Source organism: Balearica regulorum, chromosome 2, assembly GCF_011004875.1.
Source record: "Balearica regulorum gibbericeps isolate bBalReg1 chromosome 2, bBalReg1.pri, whole genome shotgun sequence".
NCBI lineage: Eukaryota > Metazoa > Chordata > Aves > Gruiformes > Gruidae > Balearica > Balearica regulorum.
In genome coordinates, this window is record NC_046185.1 from 107,001,795 (window position 1) to 107,018,563 (window position 16,769).

The 16,769-nt window shown below is 40.4% G+C and overlaps 1 protein-coding gene across 2 annotated transcripts in view; it reads right to left on the minus strand.

Annotated features, from left to right (window-relative positions):
- The window catches only part of ADCY1 (adenylate cyclase 1), a 170,414-nt gene that overhangs the window by 67,880 nt on the left and 85,765 nt on the right, over positions 1-16,769 (minus strand). For both annotated transcript variants that reach the window (XM_075745272.1, XM_075745273.1), the window contains exon 5: positions 6,157-6,284. In XM_075745272.1, coding sequence (XP_075601387.1) covers positions 6,157-6,284 — 128 coding nt within the window. The remainder of the gene's footprint in view (positions 1-6,156; positions 6,285-16,769) is intronic.

Below are 16,769 nucleotides of genomic sequence, written 5' to 3' on the forward strand. Positions count from 1 at the left end.
ATGGTAGACAGCTTTCCGCACTGCTGAGAATTCAGTTGCTGGTTCTCCCACAATTCAAGGTTAACTCACTCCTACCAGTCCAAACTTACCCAGGCCTTGGACCTCTGGAGGACCAGGGGAAAAGTGTCACATGTTGACCTCTGGAAAGTTAGTGCTTATCTCTTCTTCCTCAGACAAAAGATCACACAGGAAAACTTGGCATTTCAATTGGGCTCCCTCAAACTGGCTGCTGTAGTTCCTCTCCCTTCCCCATGGGAAGGACATGGTTCAAACATCAGCCTCCACAATGACCCATGCATCCAAACAGCAACACAACGTGCATGTGCAAAATAAGCCCAAGTTCCATCTGTGAGATCTTACATGGATGACTGGTGGAGTCATCCATATTAGGTGGAGTCATCCGTATGGGATAAACTCACCGATGTGACACAGAGAAAAGCTGATCTATCTCCTGATAGGTCACATGCACTTGACTTCATCTGGATCTTTGGACAACTGCTCGTTGTTCAGGTCATCATAAACCACCTCCAGCATGGCTAGTTCCCTCAGGTACTGGAAACCTCTCTTTGTGGTGCTCCACTTGCCTGGGTGACATATAATATCTTTCTTGAAGGGATACCTTTCCTTCATGCCGGACAGGAGTCACCTCCAGAGGGTGAGGACTTGTGCCCCTCTTCCAATTGCTTTGTCAATGCCCCCTTCCCTAGAAAGGGATCCCAGCTGCTTGGCTTCCTTATTCTCTAATTCCAGGCTACTGGTCCCATTATCCCAGCATCGGAGCAGCCAGGTGACAATGTGCTTGCCTAAACAATGGCTGAAATCCTTTTGCATATCTTGCAGCTTACTCAGGGACAGAGATTGGGTGGTTACCATCTCGTTTATGAGTTCTTCCTTTTCCTCTAAGGAAGAACCCTCCCACTGAGTTCTTCCTCAGAGAAAAGTGGGGAATTCTTCCTCTTCCTTCTCCTGTTCTCATGATGGCCCTGCTTCAGAGTAGTCTACTTCCTCGCTGGCAGGGCAGTATGCTTATTCCTCCTGCTCCTTCTTAGGAGAAGCTTCTTCATCCTTTACTAAACAAGCTGACTTCCACTTTTTTTTCTTGTGTATAGGGGTGACTGATACTGGCATGGGTTGGTTCTTTGGTTCAGCTGCACTGCCTGTCGCTGGGGTTGGAGTAACCACAGTGCCTGTCACTGAGGTTTGAGTAGCCACAGTACCTGTTGTGGGGGTTGGAGTAACCACAGATCCTGTTGGTTTGTTTTACCTCTCTTCTCCCTGAAGGTGCTGCATAATATTGAGCAGTGTTTGGTAGGTATTAGCCAGGGTCCAGCACAGTGTGGTAAGTTGTGCCTGTCTGGAACAGCCACAGAATATTTTTTTTTCAAACATTCTATGACTTCATCAGGATCCTGTAGTTGTTCAGGGGGTGAAATTCCAGACCATTGGAAGGGAGAGGTTCTCTAGACAACAGCCCATATTCTCCCACATGCCATGCAACCTATGACCATACTCTTACAGAGCCTGGGTCATATTCCTAAACTGCTTGTTGACTTTAAACAAGTAGAAGACCAGCAACGCATTCAGGAGACATAGCAGTAGGAACATGCTGGTTTGAACATCCCAAGGATATTCAAAATTCTCAAGAGCTATTGTAATTAGCTTGGAGGAGAAAAGGGAAATGAAGGAAGGCGTTTCCCGATTAGACTGGGTCTCCAAGGGGAAAAGGTAAAAAGTGTAATTATTGTTTCTAATAGATGGCTCCTGAAGTACACAGATGACGGCAATGCTGAGTACAAATACCAGATTTGTCTCATGACCAATTATTTTATCATATCATAAGCCACTGCTACATAACATAGCAAAGCGATAACCCTAATCCAACTCCCCAATGTGATAAACAGCACATAAATACTGATATATATGGCAAGTAAGGTGTCATACAACACAACTCTGAGAACAAATAAAACAACATTATGACAGCAACTATTAAACCAATATAATGAATGTGTACAACAAATTTGTTTTAACACTCTGGTCAGATCTGTCGTGCTCTCAACCCTTCAAGCCCCACACTGGGTGCCAAAAAGGACTGTTTTGGTTTAACCCCAGCCAGCAACTAAGCACCATGCAGCCACTCGCCCACTCCCCCCCTGCCCATGGTGTAATGGGGATGAGAATGGAAAAAAAGTAAAACTTATGGATTGAGATAAAGACAGTTTAATAGGACAGCAAAGGAAGAGAAAATAATAGAATAAACAAAACAAGTGAGGCACAATGCAGTTGCTCACCCACTGACCGATGCCCAGCCTGTCCCCAAGCAGCAATCGCCACCTCCTCCCCCCCACCAGGCAATTCCCCCCAGCTTATATACTGAGCATGACATCATATGTTATGGAATATCCCTTTGGCCAGTTTGGGTCAGCTGTCCTGGCTGTGTCCCCTTCAAGCTTCTTGTGCAGCTCCTGCAGAAAGGCTCATGCCTCCTCGCTGGCAGGGCCTGGGAAGCTGCAAAGTCCTTGACTGAACTGTAAACACTGCCTAGCAACAACTAAAACATTAGTGTGTTATCAATGTTATTCTCATACTAAATCCAAACCACAGCACTATGACAGCTACTAGGAAGAAAATTAACTCTATTCCAGCTATAACCAGGACAGTAATACATATCTCTGGGACAGGCACTTTTCACAGATTCATCAGCTGAGTCACAATTCAAGTGATTTTATTTACTTATTTATCCCAGGTAATATGACAAATCTGTCACTAATGATGACAACTTCCAAGCATAAATTTACAATGCCAAGACCTGACTTCTGCAGTAAAGTGTATAGACCTTTAGAAGACTACTAGCTGGTATCCAACTCTGGATGAAAGGGGAAGTTTAAAAACAAAAGTGACTCTGTATCTCATGGGACTGATAAGCAACAACACCTTGTAATCACACCAATAGAAAAGAAAAAGTTGCATTCCTACTTCACCATCATAAGCCCTTCACTTCTTTTCATTTGCTCATCATATTTTCAAACAAATTAATGTGGGGGAATTCATCTTCTAACTTTGGTATCTGTGAAGGAGCGAAGAGTTTTTCCTAATTTTCAGCAGAACTTATTTTCCTGGTTTAGAGCTCTTTGTGCAGTTGGCTTATCCATGTGCTTCTGTCACCAAAAGAACCTCACCTAGATTCCATCAGTATCCGAACAGACGATGCTCTACTTGCAATAAAATAAAAAAAATAGTACTGCCATTGAGGGCAATGGTACTTGGAATACACCATCTTCTTGTTTCCTAACATAAACAGAGCAAGGACTTTCATTTAACTATGCATTGAACCTTGATCTTACAGTACTTATTCACACTACTAATTCCTCATTGAAAAAAAAAAAAAGGATTAATTAATTCTGCTCAGGTACAAAGGATACAGAATAGGTCTCTAGCCATTCAACAACCCTAAAAATAGTAAATCTGGCACTCTCTTATAACCTTGCCTCTTCTCCATTTTGCCCTCTCACCATGCTCAGACCACTGACTACACACTCTAAAAACTTACAATCTATGAATTATTTGAAAAATAAAATGCTGAAATTGTCAGTTCGTTATCTTCTACCACAGCCTATGACTAAACATGTCTCAATAACACATTACAACTCATCCACTTTTAGAATCACAGAGTTGCTGATGCTGGAAGGGGCCTCTGGAAATCATCAAAGCCAACCCCCCTGCTCAGACGAGGGTCAGCTACAGAAGGTTCCCCAGGACTGATGCAAACTCCACATCCTTCCAGTGCAACTTCTCCAGTATCTGACCACTGCCACAGCAAAAACGTTTTTTCTTATATTTAAATGGAAATTCTTGTATTTCAGTTTGTGCCCATTTCCTCTTGCCCCGACACTGGATTCCACTGAGAAAAGTTTGGCTTTGTCCTCTTTAGACCCTCCCATCAAGTATTCGTATGCATTGATAAGTTTCCCCCTGAGCCTTGCCTTCTCCAGGCTGAACAGTCCCAGTTCATTCCTTCCTTTTTAGTTCAACTCCTTTTTCAAGCTTACATTATCATGACAGCAGCCAATGAATGATAGTATAAAAAGTGAACATGTTTCATTTCTAATATTAGTAAAACTGAAAAATTCCAAAATGGAAAGTTCAGACAATTATATCACTACCTTATTTGTATACATGAAACACAGCACAACTAATGAATTAAAGATTAATGCTAGGTTTAAAAGAGGATGAGAGCATCAGCTACTGCTTTCCAGTGGTTAAAAAAAAAAAAAAAAAAGACTTTGGAAAATGTGTACAAGGCCTGTATATCTAACTATGCTTCTAAACATCAAGGTGTCCTTATAAATGGAGCATTCATATATAGCTGGAAGAATGCACATATACATAATTTGCAGACTTAGGATATTCTTTTAGGATTTTATAGTATTATAGACTTTCATATATTATCATAGATTAAAAAATCTTTTATTATTTTTACAGTTTTTACAAAGATGAAGATCTTGCTTTGAATGAGAGGGAGACTACAGATTAATTTACCCAACTCTTCACATTCTGAGAGGTTTTATAAATGAACATTATAATAACAATACATGGATTGAGCTAGAATTGAAAATCACCCTTCAATTGCTTCAAGTACTTCTCTCCTTTTTCCTATGCTTTCAAGTCCTCTGCAAAGAAAGCTCAATGAATCCAGGTTCACAGAAAAGTTTAAGGTTGATATCAAATATCAAACATCAAACATGTGTGGTAATGTCCACGTTCCCCATAGGCATTAGTAGGGTTTGAACAGGTAGTCATTACTTCCATAGAGATAAACCCAACTCTCTTGAGCAAACAAAACTTACAGTGAACTCTATGAGCAGATCATAACACATTCTTCTACAACACCAAGACTCTCCACAAATGAGCACAATTTGGTTTTGGAAAAACAACTTCTTTGTGTGCATATATGTGCATCAACATCCTCACATACAAATGGACATGAAATATATGATATGGCAAAATCTTTATTAGGAACAAGAAAGAAGGTGAAATGTTCCAAATAAAAACCGCATAATTTGAATTCACAAGGCTTATGTTTGGTAATTTTTTTTCTTTATTTAATAGTTTACTATTCACTTTTAAACTGAAATTATACTGTGGTCTATTCACCTTCACTGAGAAGGCAAGTCTTCCCTGCGTACAATGCAAAAACTTGGGGATTAAGTGAGGGGAAGCAGAACCTTGAGTCAACTGCATATTCCCAATGGCCCAGCTGACAACAGACAGAAGGAATAACTGGCTACTGGAAACAGTGGCCAAACACTTTCCAATATGGAATAGGCTAAGGCTTCTGATGTGACACACCTGTGCAAGCTCATTCCAAATGTAATAGCACTGTGCTGACAAATATTTATTTATATGCAGCATTAATGCACTCCCTCCTATAGCCTCCCTATAAAACACGTGCATGCGCACACACACAGAGCAATACAGTAGTGAAGAAATTTCCCATCTTTATCCCTTCCCTCCTATGTAATAAAATAGATCTTCATCTCTTGCTAAAAGCTCATTCACATTTCTCTCACACTCACATTTTTCACCTTGGTAAACTAATGATGAATGCAGAACTCTCAAGCATAAAACAAATCTTCTGATCAGCAAAGTGAATTTCACATTATATTTCTGAAAATCACAATAAATTAAAGGTTTAAGCATGACATACAGAAAGGAGAAATCAGCAAGCTATCATTTTGAGAATACAAACACATATACAACATGCATCCATCAGGACTGGCTTTCAGTTTACATACTGGTGTGCAAAATGAGCAGTGTTTATCCCTGTAAAACAAGAAATCGGACTCCTTTCTCTGTGGCAAATGGCAACAGGAATATTTTGTTATTTCCTGGTATATTTCTGTCCCCTAATCAATATGTGTATGTGCCTCAACATACTCATACTTATGCACTTTTTCCTCACAGCAATTAAATGGAGTGGAAAATCAATATCTAGAATGACCCTTCCTAAAATCAGTATCCTGTGACCTGAATGCAACAGTGTGAATTGCTAGGTGGGCAGTGCTAGCAGACACTGCTGTTTTTCTGAGAACACAATTCCTGAAGGCCACATAGAAGCTGTTGTAGCACTCCTGCCCGGGTTCTGTGCACAGTACTTACGTGATGGTGTCAATCATATCCAGTCCCATTTCAACACAGCAATGGGCATGATCTGTTTTGGGCTGGGTCAATCCTGATACACAGTAGTAACAGTCCCCTAGGATTTTTATTCTTCTGCAGTGGTTTTCCTTTAATAAAAAACAGAATGGGAAAAGTTTTACTATTCTTATAAATATTCCAATATTTACAGGATAAAATCTTCTCCATTACTATGCAATCATTCAGAGAATTCTTTTGTGGTCAAATGAAGTAATCTACAGTTCACGAAATCTGGGTTTTCTGTACAGAACAGCTGACATACATACACGAATTTATTCATTTATTTATAAATACACACATATATACTGGAGATCAGCCCTGCATTGTTCAACACACATGGGGTAATACTGCTTAAAACTATAGTTCTGAACAAACCTTAATCCCTTGCCTTCACATTAGGTCAGTATGAATTCAAGATTTGAAATGAGACTTGATTTCTCTATGAATCCAAACCAAAGGACTGAAGCCAAACAACTACTGAATATCAGGAAATGTCTGTATTCTAAGAAGCTTTTGTTTCAAATCCAGTTCCAGCTTAGCAGGAAAGATGATGTATATATCTGTAAAGTTACACACATTTATGCATTACCACTTCATAAATCACGATTTACAATATAGCATGATCAGTGTAAATATGACACACTTGCAGATCAGAAGATACAGTCAGTTTGCATTGCCATAAAATTTATCTCCTGTTTGCATACAGTTTAATTTCTACAGCCAAAGAGATCTGGCTAAGTCTCTCCCATTTTGAAAAAAACCACAATAATGGCATGTGATGATTGCTACACAAGTCTGAGCAGAAAGGTTATTTTTAAACAGAAAGCATATAACAAAATGCCTTTAATGAAGCAGTGCCTTTAATTAACAAACTATGAGGAGACATGAAGAGATGATGGTATCCCTTGCAGCTAGTCTGTGGCAACTTCTACCCATTTAAAGTATGGCACAGAAAAGTAAATAACCTGATTAAATGAATCCAATTTACACAGCTGGGACTATGCCAGTAAGTGCCATGCAAAATTAGCTGTTGTGAATATGATGAGAGAGGATAAACAAAAATCTGATTCCTCCCCCAGCAGTGTGCTATGTACACTTGACTTCAGTGGGACAGAAAGGGAAAAAAAAAAAAAAGGGGTGGGGGTTGGGTAGGGGAACTTAAAATTTCTGAAATAAAATGACCTAATCATACTGGTTCAGCTTCTCATACGGGCACACATTCTTACTCAGTCTCCCACCTACAAGAATCTAAGCCTCCCTGAGCTGACTGCACTCTCCGCATCATTACCCGTATTCCAGCTTAGAAGCAATGGTTAGGCCTACAGCGATGCCTTTCTGACATATCATACACCAGCATTCCATGCTCTTCCAGCTGCAGGCATTCCCACACCTGTCTTCTCTGTAAATGTCTCCAAGTATTGAATAAATATTGTAAAATGAGAATTACCTCTGTTCAGGCATGGAAGAAGGCACTGCTTGGGAAAATTGGTTTGTCTACTTCTTTTTATAAAATAAGCAGTACATTCAGATCTTGAATCGAAGAAGGATTCCAACAGCCTATAGCCACAAAATGCCTCACCGATTTTACTTAGTGTTTTAATTGAGTATTTTGAGATCCTTGGCTAAATGGTATTATATAAGTAAAATAATTATTGATGAACACAAAGTAATATGCAGACCTCAGAACCTATCCTGACACAAAACAAGCCTTCCAACTCGAGGTTTTTGGACAGAAACTCCTAAGACTTTTAATAGAAACCACTAAGTTTTTTCGTAGAAACCACTAAATTATACTGCCAAAATAAGCATTTTTTTTTTTAAATTGTGGGCAAATCTTGAAGCAGTAAAGGGTACTCAGTAGTTAAAGCTGGAACCTACTTTCCAAAATAAGTCCAGTTTCGGTCCACACCTTCCAATCCTCTATAAAGCCCTTTTCATCTTCAAATTTGGTATGCATTATTTGTGGCCAGCCAATGACTATTTGACGCCGCCAAAAGTTATTCAGAAAAGCCATTTCAGTAATCTGAGGTGGACAATACGTATGTGTTAATCGATCAGTGTTCTCTCCTATTCGGTGTCCACCTCCAAAATGGCTCATTTCTAATGACTTGGTTTTCTCAGAGAGCTTACTGTGCTATAGAGCAATACTGCACATTTCAGAACAGGATACACAAAGTTACTGTCAGACTGGCACAGCACAGTCTAGCAGCCTGGCAGATAGTTTAAGAAAGGAAAAAAAACTGAACATCCATTACCACTTTTCCAAGTCAGTTTATTACTTGTGCAGGAGAAAAAGAAAAAGAAAATAAGGAATACAGCATTTTCTGGAGAAATATTAATTTTGATGGAAGACATATGGGTAAATCACCTGCTGTTTTTGAAACCACCACTCTATTCCTTATCAGATGTTATCCTCACTGTCCTTATTTATAATAATCAATTAATATACAGTAATCTCTAACAAAATTGCTTGTTTTCTCTTTCTTGACACGTGAGGCAGAGTTCCAGGAAGGAGACACAGTGCAGCTTTGTAAGAGCAAGCTTTATAAGGATTGATATGCAAATTAAGAAAACAAATCCTTTCCCTCTCTTTGTTTTGCTTCCTCAGCAACTTCTAAAGAAGCCCTTGACTCGGCAATATTTTTCACATTTGTGACAGTGATGAATTCAAGTGTGATAGTTACAAATTCTAGTCACAGTTGATACAAGCAATGCTTGTTTAGAAACAGCTGATAATTTGGTTTTATGCACATGATAAAAAGCACCAAAGATTGCTAGCACTGCATTAGCCAGGCAGCTTGTCCACCTGCGGTGCCTTACGGAGACGTTTCCAAGCAGATCTGCAGAATTCCCTCTGGCACAACTGTCAGTCACAGTGTTTGTCAGTGTGAAGTGGAAGCCTAGCTTGGAAAGCAGAGAATACGTCAAAGTTGCTAAAAGCTTTCTTTACACTTTCAGACAAGCACTTTATAAATCAGTCCATTCTACCTGTTAGGTAGAGTACGATGGGGTCGGGGCGGGGGGGTGTCGTCTGGGGCGGGGGAAGGGGGCATGGGGAACTTCTGTTTCAAACAACATGAATAGATCCAAAGTCAGGGATGCCCGCTACATTATTTTTGTTTCTTGTAACACTGTCTGGTAGAAGACCCTCTTTAAAGCTTTTATTTATTTTAGAAATGGCAGATGCTAATGCAAGAAAGAATCCTTGTTCTGCCTTCTGTCACTGCAATAATCTATGTATTTCTACATACTCATGTGTCATCATGGTATGTGAGCACCTATCAAAGTGAGCCAAAAAGGAAGGTCAGATAGACTATAATTTCAAAAAGCATTTTTATTTATCCATAAATTAGAAAGACACTTTTTTCTATTCCTACTAATAAAAACTGCATCAGCTAAGGTACATAAAAAGATTCTTTACCATATTCAGCCAATTTGGATTTAGTTATGCTGTGCAGAGTAAGAGAAAAGATTAATGAGGCCTACAAAAAGATGCATAAGCAGTGATCCCCATTTCCCCTAACTCAGATCCTACCAGTCTTACACTGTCCTAGAATGTTCTTGGACATGAGCAGTAATAACATTTAGTTTGTTTAGGCTAGAAAAATGTGAACAGAGTTTGGTGACTACCTATGACACTTAATGGTTGCAAAGTTAGTGTCTTAAAAAAAAAAAAAGAGAAAAACCAAACACAAGACATGTCCAGGTTCAGCTATTTAAGAGTTGGGGTAAAAGGGAGGAGATCTATTAGGCCTGGACTTATACTGAATGCTTTACTCTCTCGGGGGAAGGCTTTGGGAACCTCAACAAACCTCAGACTTTAGCATTAGTGAGACCTCTGGGTATTGTTCCTGCATGGCTGCAACTTAGTACAAGAGGAGCACTGCATGCAGCAGAGGAGTGGAAGGAGATGCACTGGCAGCACAGGGAGCAGCTCTTGAGCTCAAATAGCCCTTCGTGCCTCCCCCATCCATTCACTACCTGAAACTGTTCGAATCTGAAGGGGGGACACACACACACGGTACTTATTGCCCTACTGCCTGAAAAAAACACTGTTAGCTCAATGTTTTCTTCACATATTGAAGAGCAGTCTTGGGTAGAGGGAAACCATCATAATGCCAATCTCTGATGACTCAGTTTTCACTGAGAGTAGAACTAATTCTGGGGGAGACGGTGGTGAACTACAAGGACCGAAGAAGGCATACACACTATTCTCCTGGCCCTGCTACTGCTGTCATCCTCCCTTGCATGACATGTAAGGGGCATGGTCACGCTCCCTTACAGATGTTCAATGAGCCAAAAGGAAGATCAGTGAGCTTGAGGAAAGGACACATCACAGAAGTACTTTTGTGTTTTATTCCCCTTCATATTTTTCCTCTTGTTTTCCTTTCTTTTTGATTTATCAGTCATTTCCTTTTGGAAAGCCTCATTTCAACAGCTTCCTTGGAGAAGCCTGCTGTGCCTAGAGCTGAACTGTTTCTATCAGGTAGGCAAAGGGGATCAAAGTTTCAGTTCATATTAGTCAGAATGGCATCATGGGTTTCAGGGGAACTAGAATAATTTATAACAGCTGTCCCTCTAATCCTTGGGGACCCAAGCCATAATTCAACAATCCAGGCTAACTACATCACAGTTACAGTCCTTTCTTGGTTATTACAGTATAACATGACTATTGGGGGGAAAAAATGCAAAGCTCCTCTAAAACTCCCCAAAGACAAAATAGCAATAAAATGCATTCCCTATTTATCTCTCTTCACAAACCTAAAACTTCATTCTGCTTCCAAAGAGGGCTTGAAAGAAGACAAGATAGTATTCACCACTGTTACCACTGCAGCTTGTTTTCAATGTATTTAGCATGTGCAGCATATTTAACATTTATAGCACTTTATGCTGAGGTGTTATTAATCTCAATAGAAAGTTGGCTTAGAAAGCTTTGAACACTCTGAAGTTAACATAAATTTATCTACATTACAGATGTGTATGGAAACATAAAAGAGACTTGGAGAAAGAATAGTATTTTCTACTACATCATTCAAAGCTGGAATGACATTTCTATTCAATTTCATTAAATTTGTCTATTAGAGTGGAACAGAAGTGGAAAAAATCCTATATTTTGGCTATCATGCTGTATAAATATATGCATCCATACATATATATGTGCACATACAACATGCACAGACACACAGTTCTGCAAATTTCCCTACACCTTCTTGCATATATACACAACATATGTGATAAATGCAAATTTTAATGTTCATCCTCTGGACTAATGATATACTAACCAAGGTGGCTCAGCCTGACAATTATGGGCCAGACACCAGTTTTGAGCCCCCTCTTTCAACAGATTTGAACACAGACAGGTAGAAGATACCTGGTCCCGGCATTACTAGTCCACTCCTTCCTTTATGCAGAGGTATAGTGAATGCCTTACTGCTTCAAGCACCTTTGGAAGGTGTGTTGGTTTTGCGTGGCAAGGTTTTGGTAGCGGGGGGGGCTACAGGGGTGGCTTCTGTGAGAAGCTGCTAGAAGCTTCCCCTGTGTCTGATAGAGCCAATGCCAGCCGGCTCCAAGATGGACCCGCCGCTAGCCAAGGCCAAGCCAATCAGCGCCTCTGGTGATAACATATTTAAGAAAGACAAAAACAGTTAGAGAGCGCTTTTGCAGCCAGAGAGAGGAGTGAGAAGATGTAAGAACATCTGCAGACACCAAGGTCAGTGAAGAAGGAGGGGGAGGAGGTGCTCCAGGCGCCGGAGCAAGATTCCCCTGCAGCCCGTGGTGAAGACCATGGTGAAGCAGGCTGTCCCCCTGCAGCCCATGGAGGAAGGATGAGGGGGTGTAGCGATTCCACCTGCAGCCCGTGGAGGACCCCATGCCGGAGCAGGTGGACACACCTGAAGGAGGCTGTGACCCCGTGGGAAGCCCGCGCTGGAGCAAGCTCCTGGCAGGACCTGTGGATCCGTGGAGAGAGGAGCCCACGCCAGAGCAGGTTTGCTGGCAGGACTTGTGACCCCGTGGGGGACCCACGCTGGAGCAGTTTGCTCCCGAAGGTCTGCACCCCGTGGAGGAGACTCACGTTGGAGAAGGCCGTGAAGGACTGTCTCCCGTGAGAGGGACCCCACGCTGGAGCGGGGGAACAATGAGTCCTCCCCCTGAGGATGAAGAAGCGGCAGAAACACCGTGTGAGGAACTGACTGTAACCCCCACTCCCCGTCCCCCTGTGCCGCTGGGGGGGGCGGAGGTTGAAGCCGGGAGTGAAGTTGAGCCCGGGAAGATGGGAGGGGTGGGGGGAGGTGTTTTTAAGATTTGGGTTTATTTCTCATTCCTCTACTCTGTTTTGCTTAGTAATAAATAAGATGAATTCCCTCTCTAAGTTTGGTCTGTTTTGCTCGTGATGATAATTAGAGAATGATCTCTCCCTGTCCTTATCTCGACCCGTAAGTTTTTTTTTTCATTGTACCTTTTCTCCCCTGTCTAATGAAAGAGGGGAGTGATAGAGCGGCTCTGGTGGGCACCTGGCCCTCAGCCAGGGTCAACCCACCACAGAAGGTCATAGCACAGTGTTCTGTTGTTAAGGAAATGGTGAAGGACCAGCCACCCTCCTTCAGGGTCATAGAAGAAAAGGTAGTGAATTGAATGGAGTTAGTTGGAAGGCTGTACAGTGCAACTAAGCAATACCATATTAAGTTATTAATTTAAGTTCAGTGCATGGTGAGAGGGAGAGATCCTTTGTAAGAGATCAGTTTACATTTTTGATGTTTACACTTTCCTTCTATATTTAATTTCCTTATAAAATTAAGCAAAACATAAAAGATCTATTTTTTTCCCTCATCTATATGACTCCAATTTGTGCACCAAAGAGCGTTAGGGAAAAGCAAAATCCAAAGCATTCCACAGGAAGGACAACCCAGTGAAAGTCTCTTAGACGGCAGCAGTATTCAAAAAAGATGCAGCTAGGTGCAGAAAAAGATGAAGAAATGCTTTTAGACCCACATGCAAAACATTCCCTTAGAACTCTACTTTGAATCCCCTTTGAAAGGTCCTCTTTCTGTGTCAACTTCTAACAGCTAAATCTGTGAAAATCACAGAATCACAGAATGGTTTGGGTTGGAAGGGACCTTAAAGACCATCTAGTTCCAACCCCCCTGCCATGGGCAGGGACACCCTCCACTAAACCAGGTTGCCCAAAGCCCCATCCAACCTGGCCTTGAACACTTCCAGGGATGGGGCCTCCACAGCCTCTCTGGGCAACCCGTTCCAGTGCCTCACCACACTAATCTTAAAAAAATTTCTTATTTCTCATCTAAATCTACTCTCTTTCAGTTTAAAACCTTTGCCCCTTGTCCTGTCACTATAGACCCTGGAAAAAGTTTCTTGCTGACTTTCTTATAAGCCCCCTTTATATATTGAAAGGCCACAATAAGGTCTCCCTTCTCTCCTCCAGGCTGAACAACACCAACTCTCTCAGCCTGTCTTTATAGGAGAGGTGTTCCAGCCCTCTGATAATTTGCATTACGCTCTTCTGGACCCACTCTAAGAGGTCCATGTATTTTTTGTGCTGGGGGCCTCAGAGCTGAATGCAGAGTTTGCTCATGCCATCTAAAACTTTCATTAATGACAAACTGTAATTTCACTTATCATTTTACTTTTTTTTTTTTTTTAGTAAAACCAAAAAGATTTAGCAACACAGTTTCTATGTGTAGTATCCAAATCTGTTTTAACAACTCTGCTGAATGTGGGTCACAACATGTAAGAGATTATTGAAGCTAGTTTATCAGATAAACTTCATAGTCAAATTCTGAGTGTAATGAAGTGACATAGAAATTACCACCAGCTCCATACATTGCAGTGTGTCAATAGTGATAATACACTTTTGCAAAATGTCCAGCTCATTTGAAAATTTCATTGAATCCTGTCAATTACTGCATACACATTTTAACATTTCTTTTCACCCAGGTTTTGAACTGTTGGTATAAAACTGAAACAACTATTTTGATAACCTTTTAATGGAATAATGCCTGCGAACAGTAACTTTACCAACCTACACTAGTTCTTGCACATCTGCTAGTCTCAACATAAAAAAACCTTGAGAATGAGCTAACTACAATATTTCATAGAGTTCAATTTAGCAGGGTAATGGAGACACACTCATAGAAATAACAGTGAGTATAGACTTAACAAGAAGAGCTTCTACAGGGTGGCAGAAATAATAGGAAAAGAAAACAAATCTGGTAAGTACCACAGAAAATGGCTTAGTAGGCTGTGACTGAGAAAGCTGGCCATCTCCAAATGAGCATATGTAAGCTTGCAATTTAGTAATGTATTTGTGAAGTCATGACAAATTATCTACCATCATGGGAGCCGTATCATGCATGAACAAACATAGAATTATTCAGGATAGCTATAAAAAAGAAGACATTTTGTTTCAAATGCTTTCCCTCAGTTTTATTGGCAATTATATATGCTGACCTGCAATAACCTACTGGTTCTTGCCCTACCTTTTCTGTGCATTCCCATTCTCACAATAAATTCCTTCCCTTCTCCACGTGGAGAGTAATTTTACGAAAAGAGAAGGTTAAATGTTTTTAGTCCTGGAGAGTAAGAAACTATTTCACAGTCATATATGTTAATTTACTTGGAAATGAAAAAGGATTTTAGCAAGAATATTTTACACAATCATCATGACTAATACGCATGCTTGTCTCCTTCCCAGCTTTCATTAAGTATCCTTTAAGATGCTGTCTTTTTATGAAGAGGAATATCCAAGGAGAAAGAAGCCTAAAACAAATACACTATAAAATGTTGAAAAACTAATCTCTGAATTTCAGGAAATAGATGTTTTTCCAGATTCTTCTGGAAACAACATAATAGAGAGGATTTTAAAAAAATCTGTCACAGTTTTGCACCAACAAAAGTATGAAATTCAGTCATGCTCCAAACAAAAAAGCATAGGAAATCTTCAAGACCTAATCAGTGGAAACAGTCATTCCACTCCACTTGGCAGAATTACTGAAAAATGATGGTGTGAGAAGAACTAGGAAGATATTGTATACAGCTGCTTATAAAGAAAATAGTTTCCAGAAAGTTTTCCATAGACTTCAAGGAGATAAAAAGTCTGGCTTGAGAAAAGCAAAGCTGACTGCTCTGAGGATAGTGCTTCTGGACTCCAGTGCATGAGGCATGGCCTCTCTAGGCTGAGGAGAGGTCCTGATGGCTGCTCCCCTGATGCACTGCTGTTCCCCACATAACAGATCTACACATGGGCAAAGGACTCGAGGTAGGACTGTGTATGCAGAGTACATTAGATAGCTAAAATATGGGTTATCAAACTGCCTCTACAACAATGAAGTGAAACAGGCATTTCTGGAGTGCAATTAGACATTCTCCTTGGATGACAGACATTGAACTCCAGAAATACCTTTCTCTACACTAACTGCACAAGGAGTCAAAATAATTAGTTTCAGTACAAATGCCCACACCACAAGCATCTGAAGCTGATCAGAATAATCCAACACAGTCCTATACAAAGACGCAAATCTCAGATTTGCAGAATACAAACTCAGGAAGAATTTGGTAATTTACCAGAAGCATGCAAATCATGACAAGAGTTATGACAAAGAAATGGCATACCAAGCACAATATCATCTTACTTAAAAAGTACCATAAAGGAGGTTAGGCAAGACCTAACCTCGGTGGTACCTGCCCATTTATATGTTCCTACAATACTTAAAGTGTGTGACATTATCTTCCTTCCTGGAAAACTGTCCCATAGACACTCTAGCTTCACACCTTACACACATCTTTAGTCCCTGATCCTACAGAATTGCAGGCATATTCATTAAGACCACTTTAATTTAAGAAAGCTTACTTACTCAGGTCTTTCTAGGAGACCTCTCCGGATGGCTGTTCAGAACCAGACTCAAGCTTACATGCCTGATCTGCCTCAGTAGGATCCTCTGTCTGCACTGACTATCAAGGGAACTTGGGGAGACAAGTGTCCTTAAAATTAGCCTTTGTAAATATCCCCCCCTAGTGCACACTTACCCCTTTCCACAAAGAAGTGTTACGTGCTGAAAGTTTATATCTGTTTTCCAGCACTAACTTTCCCATCTCAACCAGCCCACAAAACATTGTTCATCTTTCTTACATTTTAAAAATACATCATAATTATCTTCATATAACCTAAAAGCATTCTATAGATTCAATAGAATCAGTTTCTTAAAGTGCTTGCTTCTAGCAATAGCTGGTTCAAAGCACAGCAAAGGACTGACTGTTCTTGACATAGTGAAAAAACCAGCACAGAAGCTTATTAAAATTATTACTTACTGACCCTTTGCCTAAGGCTCAGCAGCAACATTGTTAAGTTCAATATCTCTGAGGCTGAACAGGTACAAAAAGCCACTTCAGTAACATTGAAATTTCGAAAGTAAAAATTGTTAAAAGCTAAGAAGGTAATGAGGAAAGGATACTAAATTAAAATGGAAAGAAATAAAAATAGACTCAGCCTCTAAATACTGACAAAGCCTGAAGGTATACATAACTGCAAATGGAAAGAACAAGGAAATGGTGTGTGTCGG